General features: G+C 45.4%; 1 protein-coding gene across 2 annotated transcripts in view; it reads right to left on the bottom strand.

The window, feature by feature from the left end:
- Window positions 1-23,306, bottom strand: part of ADAMTS17 (ADAM metallopeptidase with thrombospondin type 1 motif 17) — a 156,857-nt gene that overhangs the window by 130,396 nt on the left and 3,155 nt on the right. For both annotated transcript variants that reach the window (XM_074549183.1, XM_074549184.1), the window contains exons 3-4: window positions 17,114-17,279; window positions 6,458-6,630 (exon numbers count right to left, since the gene is read on the bottom strand). In XM_074549183.1, coding sequence (XP_074405284.1) covers window positions 6,458-6,630; window positions 17,114-17,279 — 339 coding nt within the window. The remainder of the gene's footprint in view (window positions 1-6,457; window positions 6,631-17,113; window positions 17,280-23,306) is intronic.

The following is a 23,306-nucleotide window of genomic DNA, read 5'->3' as shown; positions in this document are numbered from 1 at the left end:
CTGACTCCTTCCCCCTCACCCAGAGCCAGGCAGGTGGATGGGGAATGGGGACTGTCCTCTGGAACAGCTCTCTCTGCTGCTCCCTCCTCACACCTTTTCCCTGTTGCAGGATGGATCCTCTCCATGGGCTGCAGTTCCCATCAGGAGATCCTGCTCCAGCACAGGCTCCTCTGCTCAGGTCACAGTGCTGGGCACAGCCCCCTGCCCCACCATGATCTCCCGGGCACCTCTGCTCCAGCACCTGGAGCTCCTCATCCTCCTGCTCTCACCTGGGTTTTTCCCCCACTTTTTTCCACTATTCAGCCTTTTCCCCCTCTTTTGAACACATTTTCACAGAGGCCTCCCCAGCTCTCCTGCCAGGCTCTGCTGTGCCCTGTGGGGAGGGCTGGGAGCATCCATGTCCAGCACAGGGCACCTCTGGGTCTCAGCCCCACCCAGCACTGTCCTTCCAGAGGGAAACTTCTCTCAGATCATGGGTTTAAGGCTAGAAGGAATCCCATTGAGAAGGCAAACAGACTTTTAAATGACTTGATAAAAAAATATGAGCCTGACACAGCTCAGGTTGTTCCCAGCTGGATTTAAAGCAGGCTGTGCCAGGTAGGTTGTGCCCAGAGGAAGCACCATCACAGGATCCAGCTGAATTTAAAATAAAATAATTCAAATACACAGGTCTTTCCTGCTAAGAATGGAATTCCATCATGGCAGCAACAACCTTCTGCCTTTCTCACCCAGCCAACAAGAAAACCAAACCCAGAGACTCAGTGTGTCTGAGCTGTTTCACATCACATCCAAGTGTCCACTTGCAGCACGTGCCAGGTTGGGTGGTGGGATAACTGGTACCAGGCCATGAGAAATGGGATTTCCCACTGCAGATGTTCTCAAGATTTCCTGCTGCACAGACAGAGAGACTGACTCACAGACACCTCCCTGCCCATGGGCCACCCTTCCTCAAGCCTGCAATTGCATCACACCCTTCAGGCTGCTGTGACTGCTTCCAGCAGGGGAAAAGTAAAAATATTTGGGTGGTTTAAGACCTTTTAATAAAATAAGGCAGCTGGGAACAGAAGTGTCAGCTGCATGAAACTCTGCCATGGAAGCAAATGCAAAGGTTACTTGTTTAGGACATCACCACAAGTGGCAGAAAGCAGCTTGGATGGAAAAGAAATGGAGGCTCTGGATCACTGGGATGAAAGGAAGGGAAGGGAAAAGTGGTCAATGTGACTGAAGTGTCGTGGGTGCCCTGCTGCAGGGGAACTTCTACACTTCTGTACTGACTTCTCTGTGTGGAGTCATCAGAAGCAGGGTGAGCTCTGGAAACAGGAGATACGGTAAAGAACCATAAAAACAGACAGAAAAAATGGAAGGGGAAGTGCTGTAGAGCAAGAAGAGAATAAAGCCTGTCTCTGGCATCTCCCCCCTCACCTGCATTTCTCTGACAGAGCTTTACTGTACAGAATGCCCTAAAGAAAACAGGAAAGCTTCAAGGCTGGACCATCCTCCTCTGTTTGCATTCCTCCTGCCGTTCCTTCTCCTCTCAGCTCTGACATGGAAGGGGCAGAACAAATGCAGATCTGGCATAAGCTGTGCAGGCCTGCCCCAGCACGCACAAAGCAAACACAGACATAAGGAATTGGGCTCAGAGAGGAACTAAACTACATCATTTTAATTTTTTTTTTTAATTCTCAAGAGCTTCCTCTGCAGGTGGACAGTGGGAGGGAGACGTGTGTGTTTCAGATGTTTTGGAGTTTAGAACAGCAACCCTGAGGGTAAATTGACTTTTTTTCCCTTTTTTCTTCCCTGAGCACTGCACTCAAGCAGGAGCCTTCCCATTGCCTTGGCTGCAGGATGAGGTTTGGACAGCAGAAGCCTTAGTCAGGTTACTGAGGTTGTCTTTCTCTTGTTTTGAAAAGTGCTATAGGATTTCTAACACCCACCTAAAGCCAAGCTTTCAAATTACTCCTTTAAACATTATGAAAAAGAACATATTCATAGCTCTTTATAAGATACAGTTGACATAACTCCTTCTCCTGGGGCTGCTGGAGCAAAAAGAGAAATCTGTAGACAGTGATGAAACACTCAGATCCTTTTCCCTTACGTTCCCTTATGTCCCTGTTCTCATCATGAAAATTCCAGACCAAGGTAAGGGAGCTGATTATCAGTGGCAGCTCTGGAGCCTTTATGTGCCAGCCCCCAAGAGCACAGACATATAAATCCATCAATGCAAGCATGATAAAAATGATTTTATCTGCTTTTTTAACATAAAAAAAACCCTCACAGGGGAAATCCAAAATGAAAAACAATCTGTGGAGTGTAAAATCAGGCTTCAGAGAGTAAAACAGTATCATTCCTAAAGAACAACATAAGAATTTTCCCTCTTAATGACATCCAAAAGATCACTAACTTCAAGTTCCTGCTTGCTGCTGCAAAGAGCTTCCACAGTAATCTCATGGCTTAGCAACAGCTGCAGGAGAACTGACACACACTGCAGAAAATCTCCCTCCACACTGCACTCTCAGGGAAAAAGGCAAGCTCCAAACCAAGCCACAGTTGTAATTTATTGCAAAACCCCAAAAAAATACACTTAGGGGACAAAAAAAAAAATCCAAACCCAAACCAACCTTTTTTTTTTTTAGGTTTTCAAACCCATAGAAAGCAGCTGTTAAACGACTGTGTTGTGGTCTTGGAAATTCAGAAATTCAGACGTCTCTGTCTCCAAATGCTCTGAGGGTCAGTCTGGGTGGGACTGGGTTTGCAAAGTCAGCTCTGCACTCTGCAAGGAGCCAACATCCACAACTCCCTGCTCAGGCCTGCCTGGAAACAGCCACTCCTCATCCTCAGCCACACAACAGCCATGGACTGGACTTTCCAAAGGCTCTCATCCCCATTTATCACCATTTGAACCAGTTATCTCCAGAACCAGAAAGCTGAAAACCTAAACCATGAAAACCAGACACAGCAGAGACCAGTGCAGTTCCTAGAATCTCCTTTTTCATTTACTGGTCACTTCTTTCAGATGAAAAGCAACCACAAGAGCAAACAAAAGCACAGAACTCCTGCAAGAACAGAACATCCTCCCTCACAGCTCCACATGGATGAAATGCACTGAGAAATTAGCTGCCAGATGCAGACCAGCAGAATGGGTGAGCAAAATAAGCATGTTTTAAAGCTGGATTTACCACAAAGGCACTTGGGAACGGAATTCAGAGGAAGTTCTGAACACTGGTCACTACAGAAGGAGGGCATGAACAGGAGATGCTCTCAAGCCAAAGGTGAGACAAGAACTGGAATGCAAACACTGCAACAAAGCTCAGGAACGAGGGAGTTTAACCTAGAAAAAGAGATCAGCACCTATATCTAAGTAGGTGGTTTTGCATCCCCACAGCTCTGCTGGTATTGCTCCCTGTCCAAGTTCTTCCATTCCTCACTGCCTTGCTAAGGCTGCAGCTGGGCATGGTGGCATTTGACAACAACTTCAGCACCTGTTTGGAAAATAGTGCTGAATCAAACACCTTGCCAGAAAACAAGAAAAGATTTCTTTTTAGTAGTGGTGACTTGAAAAAAGCCAACTCAAATCCCTGGAGCCCTGCTTGTTCCTACTCATACATTACAGAGCACCTCAGAAGGAAATTCTTCCATGATCTTGGAAAAACCTGTCATAATTTCAAGCATTGGTTTAGTAAATGGAAGAGCCTGCACCTCTACAGTGACATTCACAAAAAACAAGTACTTTTAATGTGAATCTACTCTCTGTTCAGGGGCATGGAACTACAGAATAACATCAAAAACACAGCATTTGCTACATGAAGTGCTACCTGTTATTTCTGGGTTCCAAAATGGGTTTGCTGTGCTTTTAAGCTGTTATTCCAGAAGAGGGTGGTGGGGTTTTTTCCTCAAAGATTCTCATTTACCAAGGGAGCAATAAACCCTTATTTTGTAATGCTGACTTTTTCCCCCTTCAGAAATTCTTGTAACATAAATAGATATTAAATACTTTAAGGCAGATCACTTTATTTAAAATGTCTATAAATATAAAATGCATTAATAAGACCTCTTAATGCTTGTTTTGTGGTTTGACAGTAAACGTAATGGCTTACAGAGAGGAGTTAAGTTAATATACCCCTGACCAGTAATGTTCTATTTGCTTAAATGCAAGCACCCAAGCCAAAATTAACATTCTGGTTTCTTTTAGAGGCAGCCTGCCATCCTGCAGTATAGCTGAATAAGCACTGCCTAATATCATGGGGCAAATCCTGTCCCCCAGCTAACAGACACCCAAGGCTGACAGAAACAAAGATCCCAAGCAGCCAAGAGCTTGGCTTAAGGCCTCCCCAAACCTCATGATTATCTCTCTGAAATACATTTTTCTGAATTATCCTTCAGCTTCTTTCCCTGGAATGAAGGTCAGCTTTCATTACACAAATGTAACATCAAAATCTTCCTTTGATTCCCTGAATTCCACCTGGTTTTAACACCGCAGAATAAAGGATTTATGCAGTGATGCCATCTCTGTGTTTGCCTATCCTTATTCCTCTCTATCTTTTGGTCTTGCAGTCACTCTCAAGCCTTCCTTCAAATCTGAAAAATGTTCCTCAGAGCGTGGGAATGTAGGTGGCTGAGGGAGAGACCCTCCCTTTGCCCCTGTGAAGGCTGAAGAGCTGAAACATGAATTCAAATCCTATCAGACATCAGAAAAACCTCACAGCAGTGAACCCCCAGGAGCAATGACTTAACAGTGGGAAGCATTTCAGCTGGACCTTGCACCTGAGGAGATGTCACATGAACGTGCTCCTCATCCAAGAGTCCTCTCCATGTGCTCTCTCTGGTGTCCAATAAAGGGTGAGCTCACCCTACAGCATCAGAACCCAGCTTAAAAGCCCATCAGCCTAATCCATAGGAAACTAACCTTCAATATTTGTTTAATAAATGGGTTTAGAGAAGCCAGTTCATCTCTGAGCACCTCCCCACACAGATTTATTCACACCTGGCAAGCTGATGTTGCTGAGATGTTCTGCAGCACCTCAGCCTGGAGAGACATCATTCAAAGACCCACAGCCATCTTTTGTTTAAGACTTGGCCCATCAGTCTGTTCATTCATCCCTAACAATCTTCACAGGCTGAAAAAGCTGCACAACACAGACATCCCCAATGGCCACAGTGAAATCATTGACCTGCTGGCATCAGGGTCACCAAAAGTAACTGCAGAGCCACAGTGGAGCCTCATCAAGTGACAACTCTGAGAGTGCACTGGGAGGCCAAATAAAAGGGAGAGGAAGGGACACAGAAAAGCAGCTCATTAATGGAAAAGACTAATCAAACTCCCTACTCAGTCAGCCTCCAGGAGGGCTCCCTCACACCAGTGCTTGATGAAGGAACACAAGACCTCTTAAAAGCTGTTGTTCCATAGCTGGTTTATGCTGAGCATCCATCTCTTCACTGGAAGCATGACCAGGCAATTACTGTTCAGGACTGTTATTTTTTCCCAAGCCAATTTGCTGCTCATAAACACCAGCAGAGGCACAGTGAGGAGAATGAGCTGTTCCTGGATATTACAATAGCATGGGCAAAGGAACATGAGCTTCCTCCAAGACTTTCTTGTGCAAATGCCTCTGCAAGGACCCCTGCAGCCTCTGAGCAGAGTTTTCCATGTCTACATCCAATTTAGCCATTACCTCCTTAGGGGCACTGCCAACAGCTGAGTGAGCATTCCCTGTGGGAGGCTTTGTGTTCCCTTATCAGCTGAGCCAGAAGGCCCCACTACAGGGACAGCTCACAAATTAACACCCACACTTCCCAAGAGCCTGCCATTTCCAAAGATTCCCATCACTCCAAAATATATCCCTAGGATTTCTAGAAAGATTTTCAAGCCCAACTCCATCAACTACTGAAAGGTATGATCAGCATCACTTCATGCAGCCCTGGCTGAAAAGAATGGGATCTGCAATTTGGTCATGAGTTTGCCACATTTTCTACATCAGGGGAAGCAGCCATTTTCATTGTGTAAAAATCAGAGATAATAATCATTTTGGACTTAAAACCAGGTCTTCTGCTGGAAATCAATATGACTGCTGGCTTTAACTGCCTAGAACAATGAGCCATACCTCTTGTGAAAGAAATGTGCTGTAGGAATCTTTAGGAACTCAAGAAACACGTCAGACAAGACCCTCCTCCAAGGTAAACCACAGCAGCACCAAAAGCCTGGCAGAAAACAGCACTCCTGAACCACTGTTTCCTAAGTGAAAACTTACATTTTCAGTTTTGAAAAATGGGGTTTTATTGTGGCAAATACCAGGAATAACACAACTGGAGAAGAGGCACATAACACAAGAAAACCAAGCCCTTTTCTCGTACCCGAAGGTCAAACCAGTCCTTGATTTCTGCTGCCAAGTCAGCTTTATCCAACCCTGGATATGTCCTGCTTACTCTTGTTTCCTCTTTGGAGAGTAAAATGCCTACTTACCATATTCATAACAGTGAGGATGAACCTTTGGGCAGCCTCAGCTCCGTGGTACTGCACCATGTCAGCATCTGCCACCACCAGCGTCTCCACCGTGTACTCGCTGGTGAGGCGGATCGCGTTCCTCCGCTCCCGCCAGTCGCTCGGGGCCTTCGCCTTCTTCTGCCTCTTCTTTTCTGAAAGGTCAAAATGCCTTTTAAGGCTGGCAGATCATAACAAAACACTCCCAGCCTTTTCAACAAACACCCTGGTGTGTATTCAGGTTGTAATAACCTTTAAATTGAAGTGGTTTTGGATGGTTAAAGGAGAGGTTGCTTTGCAGGTACGTGTGCGCCCCTGGGTGCAAGAACAGCAGATGATGTGAAAAGAGGGAAGAGGATGGGCAAAAACGTAAGTTCAGAAAAAAAAAAAAATTAACTAATTCAAATAAAAATGTGACAGATAAGTTAAACCTCCCTTCCTCCTGACTAAAGGGCTGATGTATTAACAATCTGTCTTCTAAGCTGAAAGGTGAACTGTGTTTCACAGGCAGGTGTGCAAAGCAGCTGAACCATGACCAAAGGAGAAATTAAGTTCAGATATTAATTCAAACCTGCTCACTTCACTGCAGCCACAAAAGTGTGTTCATGTTTTAAAGTGCAAAAAGAAAGAAGCAAATGAAGTAATTAAAAGAAATTTATTCTTGCAATAAGAAACAGACTTCTAAGATTCACTGAAATGATCTCTGCCCACTGTTCAGCCTGACATGGGACACAGCCTAATGGATGGTCAGACAAATCCCTCCTATGTCACACAACACGTGCTGCTCATTCCCCAGAGCAGAGAATCACTTTTTAATTTTCTCTAGATTTACCCTGAGACCCTCTCTGAGCAAAGCAGCAGCCAGAGCTGAGCTGGTGTTCACTGATCCTGATTTTCCACAGCCTGTTTACCAGCTCCCTGACATAATTCAGCTTGAATTTCCCTTCTTTCCCAGATCATCAGCTTTCCCTGACTGACCTCCTGCATTCAGGGTGACAAACCCCATCAGCTGCAAGCCCCCCAAAGCCCACCTGAAATGGACTCCCTGCCTTCACCATTCATGCCTTTTCTGCCCTGTCAATATGCACATTTCACCACGTCCATCCCAACTCCTCATTCCTGGGTTTCTTCAGTCATCCAGTACAATTCTGCACGTGCTTTTCTGCCCAAGGCATCAACTGTCAACACTTGGTACATATTTTAAACTGAGAAAACAACCATGAAATTTGATTTTTTTTTTTAAAGAGAGTTTGGAAATATCCCCCTGGGTTGAAAGAGACAGACAGGAGTCTATGGACAAGAAAAAAAAATGAAAATGGGGGGTGATCATAAATTATGGAAGCTGCATGCCAGCAGCAAAGATGAAAATAACCAAGTTTCAAGGCTTGTTTTCACATGGCTGCAGGACAGCTACAGAAAAAGTGCACAATCATGGCAAAGCTGCCCCAGAGCAGAGGATCTCTACAATAAAAATAAAATAAAATTTAAAATACTGAAATACAAGAAAGAGCGAGAAAGAATGAGAGCTGAAAGCACCTTTGATTTGCCAACTATGAGATGGAGATGACTTCAAACTCCTGTGGAACAGCTCACATGTTTGAGTGTTATTTTATTTCTTTCACTCCATTCATCTCCCATCCCTCCCTCTGCACAGCAGCACATCTTTAGCTACAGGTAGTCAACATTATCTTTTAAATACCAAAGAGAAATCAAAGTAAAAAGAAAAGGTGAATTATTTCAGCAAAAACACTGACATTTTGGGTCTTACTGCTATCAAACAGAACCTTCCTGAAAACAGCAGCATTTGCCCATCAAATTCTTGCTTTTGCAACCCCCTAATAAATGTTTCCAGGTGGTACAAATCTCATATCTGTAGAGAAGTTCTTATGGAGGGGCTAAGCCTTGATTCAGCTAAGTCTTGGCCTGGCATTGAATGAGCTGTGTAAAAAAGTTTAAGTGGAACAAAAAAAAATTGGATTTCTCTGGGTTTTCCCTTAAAAATCTCTTTTTTGGTGGGAAAGAAGACATTGTGTGAGAGGAGGAACTGACTCTGCTGGACTGGAGCTCACTCTGGGGAGAAGAGGCCATGCCATGGTCATTTGCCAGTGTGGTCTCTCCTCCAGGGGCAGGTGAAGGAATTGGCAGCTCTGCAGCAGAACAAAACTCTGCAAGCTGTGACTGCTGGAGAGCAGCAGCCAAAGGGGCTCCTGGCAGAGGGCTGGGCAGCCTTCACACACAGCCCCTGGGCCCCTTTCCCCTGTGGGCTGGCTGCTTTCCACAGAGGGGCTGGCATTGGAGGATGTGTGGGGAAAACCAGCACCCCACAGGCGGCCTGGAAACGCAGCCAGAGTGCCCTGACAGGAGAATCCAGGCTCCTGCTCTTGCCTCTCCTTCACACTGCCCAAGTGTAATTTACCTGCACCTAAAACAGACAACAGGACTCGAGGGAGCCCACCAAGAGCTCAGGAGGTCACTGGTGCACCCTCCACAACAGGCACAGCAGCACCAGCTGCTTAAAAAAAAGAGAGGTTGTTCAAGTTTGTAGCTCCTCTATGGGGTAAATTGTTTTGTCATTTCTGTCCATTTTCACAGTGGTCTCTCTTTGCATCCTCCTGCCTACCACAAATGCAAATAATTTTCCAGAATAATCAAGCACAATGGAGAAAAGAAGGCATTTGCATGGCTGAACCACAATAAAGAGAAAGGAAATGCATGTCCTGTATCACAGATGTTTGATGAAGAGAAAGATCCAAAACCAGCAGGAAAAATCCTCATTAAGTGCACTTGCAGCTCATACCTGAAAGTGAGTCAGTTTTATGGAGGTATCCAAAAAATAAAAATATCCCATCTCCAGAGCCTCACTTCAGAAACAAGCCAGCACAGAGAAGTCTCATTCCTGCCCTGCAAGATTTATGGACCATGGGCAGAGAATCCCTCCATGAGTGCATGAAACCCCTAACTAAAATAAACATCAGCCATTAAACCAAGGATTAAATGCTTGGTGGATTCTTTATTTGAACAAACTGATGTTACAAATTTTGTGGTGCAGATGTCAAGTGTTAGTGTGAAGGCATAAGAGGCCATAAACCACGGGCAGGAGCTGTCAGAGGAGTTTACATTGCAGGGAGCACACAGCACATGATTTTAGGAGTCAGGTGTTCCCTGCTTAAGAGGTCAGAGAATTTAGTATGAAATATGAGCTGAAACAGTCAATCCCCAACACAGCATGTACATGCTGCAGGTGACTGGGCACAGGGGACATTACTCTTTGAGTAATGAGAGTGTGTTATGCAGTCTATTGGACCAAAAAATCCACAAAATTCAGGACTGTGAGGTGAAGGGAGAAGGGTGAAACAGCCCCAGACCCTCAGCAAAAAATGGCTGTGACACTGCACAAGTTCATTAGGTGACTTTCATTTACCCTTGCCTGGCTCACCACCTTCCAAGCCACATGATCACACCACGTCCTGCAGGCTTTGAAGTCTCCCTCAGAATGGGAAGCAGCAGAGTCCCCACTGTGATCAGAAGCACAACAAGGCTCTTCTGAGGCCTCTGTAGAAAACTCCTGACGTTCAGTGCTTTTTATGGCAACTCAACAGATGTGCAATTCCAGAGCAACCGCCCCAAATGACCTTTTCCTATTACACACCAAAAGCACTGTCTAGCACTGTCTGGCTTTTGGCAGATTCTTGCTGTAAGTGCAGAGTCCTTTCCTGTTCCTCCTACCTCCCTTCCAACTGTATTTCCCAGACTCATCTAAAAGCAACATCTTCTCCTACAGCCTTCCACTATTTTTCCTGCCTAATCTTTCCCTTTGTAATTTTAGCTACTTCATTCTTGTCAAACCCACTGACGGTTTCTGGATGCTGTTCAACAAAAGCCACAAATAAAAGTTAAACTGCAGAATCCTTTCTGCAAGGCCAGATTTCTCCTTAAGAGCTCTTTTCTATTGCTGCCTTAAAAACCCTCTCCAGCTCTTCCTCAGGAGCCCTTTGCTCCCTTCCCTCCTCCCATGACCCCTTTAACATCTCCCCATACCCCTGATGGAGGGCAAGCTCTGTTTTACCATGTCCTGTTATTTCAGCAGCATAAAAAAGAAGAGAGGGCATCCAAGTGGGGCAAACAGATAAAATTAATTCTCCCTAAGCCCCAGGAGTTTCCAGAGAACCTCTGACTGGTACTCACACTAGGCAGGTTTTATTAGCTTCACCTAAAAGTAAAAATCATCACCTCTCCAAAACAAAACAGAAAGAAAAGGGAGATCCTGCACACAAACCAAGCCTAGAAATTACAGAAAGTAAATCTTTGAGGTGTATTCTTACTACTCAGCCTAAAACCCTGTGTCACTGCTGAATTTTCAGAGGGACAGGATGCCACCAAATGTCCCTGGTAGCAGCAGGATAGAAGCACCTCTCAAAAGGTGATTAATCCCATCCTCTGCCAGGATACAGCACAAGAATTATCTCTGTGCCCTGGCCTGTTGTATCCCTGGAATTTCAGATTTACCACAGCCAGCTGATGCCAGTGGATTGCCTGAATTCAGGAATTACAAGTGGTTGCTTACTGAAAGAACAGACTGAGAGCTGTCCTCTCATTTTTAATGCCTTGTCCTACAAAACTGCATCTCCAATTTCTCTCTAACTGGGATGGCAAAATCAGGCATCAACTGCTAGCAAAAATTATTGCAGAGCAGAATGATCCATTATTCCCTAATTCACCTTCCAAAAATGGCTTTGTTTGGCTTTGGGGTTTTTTTGTTTATTTTTTTTTCTCCCAAACAGTCACTTTCATACCAAATCACAAGTTCATGACTATTTCTCTGGCAAAGCAGCAAACAAGAACTTGAGACAGAAGTCATGAACTCCGAGCTGCATCTCAAAACACCACAGATTTTGCTGCAAGGATTGTTATCCAAGCTAGTCTGTGGCTTGGACACATCAGTTAAAACCTTTTTCTTCTGCAAAACAAACTCAGTCATCAACACAACTCATCAGGCTTTGTTTTAAAGGCAGGTCAGGATAAGCACTGTGATCTCTGCTCAAGGGTTCAATTCATCACCAGGATTCAGAGAGTCAGTCCCACCTCCTGGATTATGCAAGGACACTTTCCTGGTGGCACAACAAGGACTCATGGCAATAAATGAAACAATTTAGTGGAGCAGGAGCAGGCACAGCGAGCATGGCTTGAGCTACGGACAGTGAGAACAAGGAAGAAGCAAAGACACCTAAAAGATGAGCAATCCATCTTAGTCCAGGAACCAACTCTCTGCTTTTCTAGCCAGAATGGCCAGGGAATATCCATGAATATCACAAGACAAGGACAGTGGACACTGACAATGGAGCTCATCACCACCTGCCAGGCTGGATTTCAATGGAAACCAGCACTCAGGAGCCGAGCAAAGGAGCAGCACAGCTGCTCTGGAAAGGGAAGAAATCCATCCACTATGTACATTTACATTTCCTTTTTGTGTCTCTTTTTCACCTTGACAGCAGAGGGAGAAGAACCTGGAGTCCCTCTCACTCCTCATGATCCACACTGAGGGAATCATCCAGAACAGACCTGCAGTAAAGCCTCACCTGCCACAAGTGATGGAAAAGGACATTTCTGAATGCCAGCCTGCTGCAGGAGGCTGCTGTTTATCAGCCATGAGGAAACAATCACAGGCTTGCAGGGAAAACCCAGACTCCCCATCAGGAAGAGAAGGGACCTGGAAAAACCAAGGGATTTATCCACAGAAGTGAGACACACTCCCATGGGCACAGTGCTGAGTTCCTGACACAGGGAATCCTCCTGTGCTTGCAAACACTTAATCACATTACATCTCCTGTGGAGCCCATTGTTGAAATCTGCTTTAATTCTCCAACAGCTGCTTCCTAATATGGACTAATACAGGTTGCATTACATCTCTCTATTTTTAGTGCACATGTTTTTGGCCATAACAACTGCTCTTTCAGGCCAAGTCAAACCTGCAGAGAAAACACAGCTAGGAGACAATGATTAAAGATGGGGAAATGCAACCTAGCAGTAACATGTGTTTAAGATTTATACCTGCTCAGGGAAAGCATTCCCTACATTTGATACCTGTACACCAGCACTTACTTAAATTATTACCAGCTTTGATAAATTGTTAAAACAGGTTGCAAAGTAACTATGCAGAGAAGCAACACGTTGTTATTTTGTGAATTAAAATATTGATCTTCCTGTTATTTTACTGTATGTGCAGCACATTTGCATGAAAGAAAAACTGGTTCATTTAAACTGACAAAAGGGTTTAAAGCAAACCCACATTTAAGAGTAATTTATGAGGTCTATATCATAAACATGAAATAACAACCTTCTGTCCAAAGACAAGCTGCTCTCTCGTGCTCCTGGACTGTATTTTATATCAAATCCTTCCTATGCAAGGAGACTTTAATACATCACTGGAGACCTTTGGAGAAGTTGTAACAGAACTTACTTTTCCTGAAGAAACAGAAAGTTTTATGACATGGTTAGAGGAGATTCCTATGCTTTCACAACATGCTTTGATTCTGTCTTGAACACTGATACCTTCTCAAAAGTAAGAAAAACTGCATTGTTTTCCTATTCACAGACTCTGATGGCAAAGAAAACATGCAAATCTCAGTAAATAGTTAAACTACTGTTGTTCCATGATAGTTCAGAAAAATAACCCATTTACTGCAGCTGAGGCTGTAGTGGATATTGTCACATGGAAACATTTATTATATGTCACAAGCACACAGAGAGAGGGCAATGAAAGAAGCTCTATCTCAGGGGTTGGGCACTGCAAAAATCATGAATGATGCCTTAAAAGAAATCTTTCTCTCCTGCCTGGCTCTTCTGCAGGGAAACTCTTACTTGTATCTATTAAAGCCTGCAAACAAAACTCCCTTTGACTCCACTCTCTCCATAGCAAAACCACTCATGCAGGTTGTCAGAGCTGGTGTTTGGAGTGAGAGCAGGTGTGACAGGAGCTGTGTGCAGATGCTGCCCAGTGTCCAGAGATGAGAGGATTTCACATCACTGCTGTGGAGCTGCTTCCCCTGCTCCTCACCGCTCCCTGCTCAGAGCAAGTGAAACCCAACCTTCCCTTCCTTCCCCCTCACTGCATGTGCACCTGGAAACCTTTTAATAGGTTTTGTGTTTGCCTCACAGGGGCTCATGTTCGTGCCTGAGCAGAAATGTGCATTGTGACTTGAACTCTCTCTCTCTTGCTGGATGACAGGTGATAAAAATAAAACATATTCACATATCATATGACTAACAATAGCACCTGGCCCATGGTGATGGGATCCCTCCTTTGCTGCTGGAGCACTTTGGAATTCAAACAAAGGAATTAAAACATCAGCTCTGGGATTTTTTTAACCCATTAGTGGACACTTTCAGGTTCAAATCTCAAAGATCCAGTCATGCAAAACCTTAAGTACTTTCCCATTCTTGACTACAGCCAGATTAATCCTCTTATACAGATTATTCCAGGAGAAATTTGGCTCCCATAAAGTTCTCCTGCAGACCTGAAAAAAATTGTGAGTGCTGCAGGACATGTAACACCACTCAGACTAAGGGAGTTGTTTTAGAGATTTTAACCAGCCCTTATCACAGCAGCCTGATGGCTTTACCTGGCCCCAAGCCACTTTCTCCCTCCCAGTGCTGGGGTCTGCAGGGAGGGCACCACATCTCTGGGTGGAACACAGCCCTTGGAAAGCTGTGCTCTCTGTGCCCCCAGCAGCACTTCCTAATTTAGTTCATTTTGCCTTCCTAAAGTGCTTTCCTGCTCCTCCTCCAAATGCTCACACAAGTCATTACATCACCAAGCACCTTTGTTTAACACGTTATTACGTTCATCTATCACAGGAAATTCGCCATTGAGCAATTTAGCCCTGTTTAATTTTTTATTACATGATCAATAGTTAGCATTAAAAATTCAGACTATTTTTTGTGCTTTGATTCCCAAATAACCCCAGATTATGCCAGCTACCTCAATTACAGAATTTGAAGAAGAAAATACATACAGAGGTGATTCTTGTGTATTCAGAAAATACAAGAACAGCAGTAAAGGACTGAAAAATGCCCAAGCATGGTCGTTCTGTGCCCTTGAAAAATACTCATTTCATACTGTATTCACACAGACCTGTCTTTTTCTGTCTATGCCATTCTACAATACAGGGTTTGTACCTAAATGTCTGGCATAGAAATATCCCCATGTATTTACAACCTCCAACCTTTCCTGCCAAGTTTTAGCCTGGGTGAGCCAAATTTTAAGCCACTGGAAAACAACCTCTAGTACAAATCTGACCAGTCCATGTTGGTGAGATTCACTGTAAAGAGACCTTTTCCCAGGAGAAACTCTGGAAGCACATCCCTAGATGGTCACTTCCACACAGTTTTATTAGAAATGGACCTTTTGTGTGTCAGACAGGATTAATTTTTCTCATTTCTAAACTCCTTATGCACAAAAGTTAATCCAAAGCAGACAGGAGGCAATTAGGTCATTAATGTGCTAAGCCTATTAACAGCCATGAGTTACATTTCTGTCCCTCAACAATGACAAAGATCCAGGGGTCTGCCTTTAAGTGGGAAATCCCATGAGCAATTGCATTATTTTAGATCAGGGCTACTGCCAAGCAAGGCTTGGCTCCCTTCTAGCACAGCAAGAGTCAGCACCCAAGGATGGGAATTCTGTTCCAGTGTAGCAGAGGCTCCCCAGAGGCCCTCAGGAAGCAGGAGGTGCCACTGGAAATGCTCTTTCTTTTATCAGTGTCTTTTAGTACCTTCGTGATCACTCAGCTCCTCCTTCCCTTTGTGATGCCATGCAATTATTACCCAGTGTCTCCCCAGTTTCCTTCCTTTAGTTCCTCTTCTCAGGGAGGGAATTCCAGTTCTGCCAAGGACAGGGAGCATCCTGCCCCTAGAAAACAGGTCAAAAGGTTCAGTGGCCAAAGGGTGAGGCTCATTTCCTGGACTGATCCTGGTTCAATTCAGATTTTAACTAATGGCTGTCTCAATTTACAGTGTAAGAATTCTGAAATGCATTTTCTGTGACCACAGGGCTGCAGCACCTACAGAATTTGGCTGGGAAATCAGAGCAGTGCTGAATTCTGATGTTTTCTCTGAAAAGAGACATAAGGGATCTGTAACTGTAACCAGATCCAAGATTTCATTCTCAGAGAATCAGAAAGAAGATTGGCTTAGTCTAAACCCCTGAGAATGATAAACCTGCTGAACTATTAAGAGCTCAGCTCCACACAGGAGAAAATAAAGATCCTGGCTGCAGGATTTACCAGCACCCAGTGCAGAAGCAGGCACAGGTTGTTTTGCTGGTGCATAGGTGTGGTTAAATACAAAAGCTGAGATACAAAGCCTTACAAGCAAACTTCAGGCTCCTGCCTGCTCCAGTGAGCTCCTTCAGGTCTCTTCCACTGCTGTTCCCACAAGGAACCTTTTTGTGCCTCCTGTTGATGCCACATCCAGCAGCAGCCCTTGTCCCTGAGCACTCAGCTCTTCCCACACCAGTGATCCTCACTCCTGTGCCCAGAAAATCCCCCCAGCCCTGCTCCCCAGCAGCAGAACCCACTGCTCCATTTATGGAACCCATCCAGGAGAAGGCAGGAGAGGAATGAAAGGAGCAGAAAATACAGGGACACTGCAACCTAATGAAGAGATGTCACAGATTGCATAAAAAATACCCCCTCACACCCAGAGAGAATTCCAGAAAGGATAAGATTTAATTACTCTGAAGAAGCAAAACTATAGTTTATATCAGCTGGCAATTTGCCTGTGTGGCTTTGAAAGTGGGAGAAGACAGGATATGATCAAGGAACAGAGTTGGCCATTTTCTCCTGAAAAATGACAGCAAATGATAATATATCATATAACAGCTGTTATATCAAATAGACCTTAAGTTTGATGAATCAAACACCAGACAGAAAAAGCAAAATCATGCTCTTAGTTTAAAAAAATCACCTTGCTGAACTACATCTGGTAGTTCCAAATGCACACAAGCTGTTACAAAAGCAATTTAAAGCCATAAAAGAATACAAAGTGTGCTCAGTTGACCCTGATATGGATTGTGTGCTCTCCTACACAGAAGTAAGAATGATGGCAAGAGAAGCTGAAAAAGAAAGCAGATTGCTCTGAAAGACAAAGTGTGCATCTCTTCCATCTCCAGATATCCCTTTATCCCATTATGAGCTGGATCCCTGGAGTTGGACTCCACAGATGATACTTGTGATTAAATTATATCAAAGCAGGTGAAATGATGTTTTCCACACTCTGGAATGTGAGGATCACCATTCTATCCCTGCCTGCTCAGCACAACTCCAGTGGAAAGGCAAGATGGAAGAGTCCCCATCAACACTGACTTCAGTTAAAAATCCTGAACCTTTGCTAAAAACCCAGTGAATCCCTCCCTGAGCAGTGGTCACACTGCAAGATTAGAGCAGAATTTATCATCTCACATGTCCAGTGTTACAGCACATGCCCTGACAACCTCATGGCTGTGATGTGGCTCCAGCCTGAAGCAGAAACAGGATTCACCCACACTTGCCATGCTCCCCCAGCCCCAGCTGCCCACCCACCAGAATCACAAAATCCAAGCAGAATTGCCATGGTTGCTCTCTGGAGCCACCCCAAGCTCACCTGCCACAACCTTGCAGTGCTCCTCAGGGCCCTGGGGCCTGGAGGGGTGGCTGGGCTTGGTGGATCGTCTCCGCCTGATGAAATGTTCCTTCCCACTGAAGGAGCTCTCAGATGCATTCACAGGTTGGATCAGCAGCTGCTCTGACCCAAGCTGGATGTAGCCAACCTGTGCAAAAAACAGAACAAAAAAACCCCCATCAGTTTGGTGCCCAAGCCTTGTCTATCCAGCCTGGTCTGAAACCCAGGGCATTTCACTGCAGTTATTTGGAGAGTGAGGAAATGATGGGGTTATGGTTGTGCTCAGCCTGTGTAATACAGAATAAAGAACTTCATCTGCTTCTCTTGTTTACTTTTTATATCACTGAGCACTAGAAACAATGCACTGTACAAAGGAAAGGTGGGGATTCCTGTCAACACTTTTGCTTTCCCTTCCTCCTCCCCCTCCAGACACAGCCCCACAAATATGTGTGTTTTACAAGATGCTCAGCTCACATGAGGACAAATAAATCCTGTTAACAGAAATCCCTTCAGAATCACCTCTCCAGCTGCCAGGAGTGCCCTGCTACTGAATGGCATTTACTGTCTCAGAGCACAGAGGTGACACTGCCTGCACCCTGTGGGCACCACCCTCACAAGAAACACTGAGTGAACTGATGCAAGCGTGGCTTGCAGAGCCACACTGCATTTTTGGGACCAAACACCCCTTCCTGACTACATTAGGGGCCACACAGTCAGCTCTGCTCTCCCTGCAGGCCATGGGTTGGGTTTCAGAGGTGAAGTCAGGAATGGGCTGTTGTACTGCCCCAGTTTCAGGATTTTCCACCATTCCTGGAATAAGTGACACTAGCAAGGCAAAGACCCTGCCTAAATGACTCCATAGGGTCCAGGTCAGAGCACTAAATCCCTGCCTTCCTTGCACCAAGTCCAGACCTTACAGCAGGGCTGGCAAGAACACCTTTGGAAGCCCCAGGAGAGCGCTCCTCTGTCACAACCCAGAGCTTTTAAGGTTCTTTTATGCTTTTTCCACTCCTTTTCTGGCATGAAAAGAAGAGAGTGAAAGCAAAGTTATCACCTTAAAACTTAACAAAGCCTCCAGGTTTGGTAATCAACACCAAGGCTGTAACATGTTGCACAAAGTGGGTATTTACAGTGAGGAGTTCTTATTTTTCATTGCACTAATCCAGTGATTATTTATATTGCAATTTAAAGGCTCAAAACACAGCTCTGCCCTGTACCTCCCCCTTGAGAGAAGTCTTGAGGTCTGATTTAACTTCTGTTAACAACAGAAGGGCTCATCTGCTCTGGCAGGACTGTGCACCTGAGAGGTAAAGGTGCTTCCAGAGAGCTCCAACACCCATCCTGCACATAAAAAGAGAGGCCAGGCTTTTCTGGTCCCCCCTCCCCACACTCTGTGCCAGCCAGGCAACTCTCCAAAGAAATGCTCTGCACGTACATCCAAATGCTGTATGTTCAACAGCTGACTGTACTAGTGTGATTTATAATATACATTACATCCATACTGTATATTGCACATTTCCACACCTCCCTGCCAAATCCCGTCCTCACGTACACCCAGGAAATCCCTTTGGCCCAGTATTTCCAGCAAGAGGAATTTCTGCAGCAGAAATGAGAGCTCTCCTCCTCTGACAGCCACACGAACTGAACAGCATTCAGGGGGTCTCAGGAGGGGTCACTGATTTCCAAAGAGAGCTTGGACGAAGAGAAAACTGTAAAAGTTGGAGCTCCACTGGGCATGGCTGCAAAGCACAGCAGAGACAATCAGTGCCCTGTCTCTGAGGAGACAAGAGACTCCTCTCTGGGGGCCTTCAAAAGAGACCTTGCTCTTGGGACAGAGAATTGCTTAAGGATAAAATGCCTTGGCACTTCCTGCATACAGAGAAAACCCAACATTATTCCTGGGTCCTACTGAATGCTCACCAGTTTACAAGACCACCCCTGCCTGGAGTGTCCAAAGGGCTGCCTTTTCACTTAAATCACAAGCTGGGCTTTGTCAGAGTTGCTCCAGAGACAGCAAAAGCTCTGGTGACTTGTTCTTCCAGCCTCCTTTATGATGTTCTCCACTATTTCCCCTCCTTGTTCCAAATCTTCCAGCTGGGAGGTAGCCCCAACCCCTTTTTTAATATAGGTTTTAATTATTTAGAAGAAGGGTTATAAATCTGGTGCCATGGTACTAAAAGCCACACCAGAGCTCCTGACAGACTGCCAACCATTTCAGCTGGTGCCAAAAGCATGTAAGAAGAAGTCAGTTTCATCACCACCCCACATTATCCCAATTTTCTGGCATCAGGAGTGAAAATAATTTAAACCATTGGAAAAGACTTATGTTTCACATTTGCTGTGGAATTGTGAAACCTATGGAGAGAAAGAGCCATGAGTCCTCACCCTGGAACACATTGGGAAGCATCTCAAGCTCAATCTGAACAGGCAAATAGAGTTTCAAGCTGGAAGGGTTTGCAGGATGAGGCGTGTAAAGCATCCCTAGGGAGTTAAAAATGCTAAAAATTCCCCCAGATTTGCCAGTTGGGTTCTGAAGAGTCCCCAGACCTGCTGGCCCAAGGAGATCTTTTGGACCCTGCCACTTGAATAGTCAGGTCATTATTTTGCTTTTTCCATAAGAAATGCATTCCTCATTTGCATCCCTCAAATCCTGCAGATCCTGCCCTGTGCTAATCCCAGCATGAGAGATCAGACATCAGCCCTGGACAGAGGCTCTGGGCTTTTCTTCTCTTGTCTGAGTTGAGGGTCTGCAGAGGCCTTTGGGTTTTGAAGATAAGGAAGTAAAATAGAATACCAGGTAACCCTTGGAGCTACTTTTCCCACATCCCAGGAAACCAGTTCAATTAAGTGAAATGCTTTGGACCTGCCAATTCCCACTTGCCTGGGGAGATGCATATCAAAAGTTGGGATACTCCCTCCCATCCTTCTCTCCCTGTGGGAGTCCAGGACTTGCTGCTGTGCCAGATCCTGGGATAGGTGAATTTTGGGAAAAGCAGCTGCCCAACCCTACCATCCTGGAGGAGCTGAGACACAGGAACCCTAAAATTCAGAGGAGTGCAGGAGTTCACAACCATCTGCATTAATTTTACAGTTGGTGTGGGCAGACCATGCAGCTGACAGAGCCCTGCAGCTCTGCTAACAGGAAAGGCTGGAATGATTTCGGCCCCCAAAGGCAGGCAAACTGACAAGCTGATTAAAACAAACAATAATCCACACTTCCCACTACAGCCCCACCCACCACTGTGCCTAACAGTGGCAAGATCTTTCACACTGGGGATATTTCACATCCTTATTTCACAAGTCAGCTCAGCATTGCTCACCACCGGAACATTCCCATGTGCTCTTATCCAGAGTTTCACACACACAGGGGTCACTCAAGCAACCTGCTCACTCTGTCATCTGCTCTTGTACCACTCCTCTGCCACAAATCATCTTCCAGTGGAGCTTTTCTTGGGCTAAATGCGGCAGGGAAAGGAGGAAGGTCCTCACAGAGTGTCACTGGAACGGCAGTGGCAGCACAGCCTTTGTGTGACCCCATCCTGCCTCCCTGTCCCTGTCCCTGTGCCCTGGTAGTGCTGCTGGAGCTGCTGCAGCTCCAGGCCTTGCTCAGAACAGGGATCCAAATCCTCAGTGCTCTCTGCACATGGCTCCCGACCTTCCCACATGTTAACACTCTCCAACAGTTACACTGTTTTTCCAGCCCTTTTTATTTTCACAACATCTTTGAAGGAGATCTGTGAAATGCTGAATCTTTAACAGATTTTTCTCTTGCTCCTAAGTGTTCATTAGTTACATACATAGAACATGCTGAAAAGAGAACAGATTTAAACATCTGACAAATTCCATCCCCTTCTCAATTTCTCAACTGTTACGCTGTAAATCGTTGTTTAACCATTTCCTCAAAGTTAAAAGGAAGTTAATGTTTAAAGTGAAGAACAAAACAACCCACAAATACAGTTTAATAAACTTCATGTGGGTTTTAGTCCCGCCCTTATTAACCATGTTTCAGCTTTGCTTGGTTATTATTTAAAACTGCAATTCAAGTAAATTGAAAAGAAGAGCTTTAAATTAAGTTTTGTTCCAGAGTCACTTCAGGTTTACACTCAGTTCTGAGAGCAGAACATGCCCAGGAATATCTGCCCTGGCCTCCAACTCTGCTAGACAAGGAAAGCCCAACATCTTCTCCCTCTTGTCGCTATGGAAGAGGCAAGAAAATCCCAGCACAAGGAAACCCAGCACAGTAATTTAAGAGGTTTAACTTTTCAGCTCGTGGCCCAGCTATGGATGAATGCCAGACAGCTCCTCTCCCAGACAGGAGAGTTCAGTGGAGCTGAAGGTTTCCTCGGGGGAAATTGTATCATCTTTAATCCCCACACGCCTGCTCTGCCCTGCTTCCCACAGCAGCAGAGGCTCCCGAGTCACCTGCAGGGCAGCACCGCCCTGGTGCACGCAGACAACACTTCCCTGGCCAGGATGGAGCTCCCTGAGCTGCAGCACCTGCTCTGAACCAGGCACCAGCTCCCTCTGCAGTGAAAGTGGCAATCCACCAGCCTCAGGTACCTGTGGCACAGGATGAGCCACCAGGGAAGGGCTCACCTTCATCACTCACCCAGCCCTGACACCCAGACTGGCCTAACCCTGGCACCCTGCAGCCTCTTCTGCATCCTCGTTCCTCTTCTCCAGGAGAGCTCCATGAACTAGCCTGAACAGGAGGGAAGCACAAACTCTTCTCTTAATTCACCTGAGAAGGACATGCCACCTTATACAGAGACAAGACACAGGAGGCACAAACTATTCTCTTAATTCAACTGAGAAGGACATGCCACCTTATATAGAGACAAGACAAAGAGCAATCCTGAACCCAAGATCAAAGACTCTGGATTTTAAAATGGAAGTTATTTAGAATCAAACCTCTGCCTCTAAAGGCATCCCAGTGATTGTCACCTTTTGGGTCCTGAACAGTTCTCAAGAGTTTCTTTTCATTTCTAATTATAATGCTTATTTTGATGTGTACTCATGACCCTCTCAAAACTGTAACTGTTTCCAAAATGTAGGTATGAGAAATATGAAAAGCCTACACCTGCTCTAAGGGGCTGATGCTGCAGTCCAGCGCTTCAGCATGTGACAGTGACTCAACTGTGGCCTTACAAAGCTGGAACTTTCCAAAACACAAAGTTCCTGTACTGGCTGCTGCCTTGTAGTGATGGTCCCAGGGCTGCAGAGCTGCCTGTGAGTGCCCAGCAGCAGGGCAGGGCAGTGCAGCCCTGAGCTGTGGCCAGAGTCCAAGTGCTGGCACAGCTGCCCTCCCCAGAGGCCAGGGCTTTCCAGGAACCCTGTGCCTCTGCTAGGCTCCATTCCCAGCTTGTCACGAGGAACAGGAGCACTGGAGCATCCTCACACCAGGCACTTGAGCTGTAGCTCAATGTGAGACCTTGGGTAGAGCAGCTTTTACCTCACTCTGAGCTCACAGAGCTCCAAGAGCTCAGCCACCCTTCCCAAAGCAGAGTTAACAGCAGCATCTGCCAGCAGAGCTTGAACACCAGAGCCCAACCTTCAGATGCCACACTGGGAATCTGATCCCATCACCAGGAAGCAATTGCTCAGCCTGGCTGCAGCTCAGCTTTCGTGCCACTGTGTCAGGGATTTTGTTTTTACTAGAACTCCACTTGCCCTGATCATTTTCTATCCCTTTTGGTATGATTTATGGCATGGCTGAGAATGTGATTACAGCAAGGCCTGAGCCAGCTGGAGATCAGGACACAGCATTACTGCCCACTCTACCTCTTGGCAAGCAGCTTTTTTGAAGGAGATGTCCTGATCACCCAGTCAGAGTCCAATGAGCATTCCCCTGCTGGAATTTTCAGGAAACCCCCACTGCAGCACTAGCACTGCTCACAAGACAAATGCCAGCACAAACAGGCTGCAAGGTTTCCACTACCCAGGTCTTTCCTCTGGCCCAGCAGGTCTGGCCCATGTCCCACCTGGGAAGCTGCTGCTCAGGGCAAAGTCTTATTCTTCCTGCAGCAAACAGGGTGCAAGGAAGCAATGGGAAAATAAAATATTTTTTTTTTAAGTGATGGTCTTAGTATTTTATAATTGCCAGATTAGAAGGCAAAAAATTTTAGGCTCTAGAGTCACCTGCTCTCAACTCATAGCACTTTAAAGACTTCCTAGA

Source organism: Zonotrichia albicollis, chromosome 11 (genome assembly GCF_047830755.1).
Source record: "Zonotrichia albicollis isolate bZonAlb1 chromosome 11, bZonAlb1.hap1, whole genome shotgun sequence".
Taxonomy (NCBI): Eukaryota; Metazoa; Chordata; class Aves; order Passeriformes; family Passerellidae; genus Zonotrichia; species Zonotrichia albicollis.
This window is presented reverse-complemented; position numbering and strand designations above follow the sequence as displayed.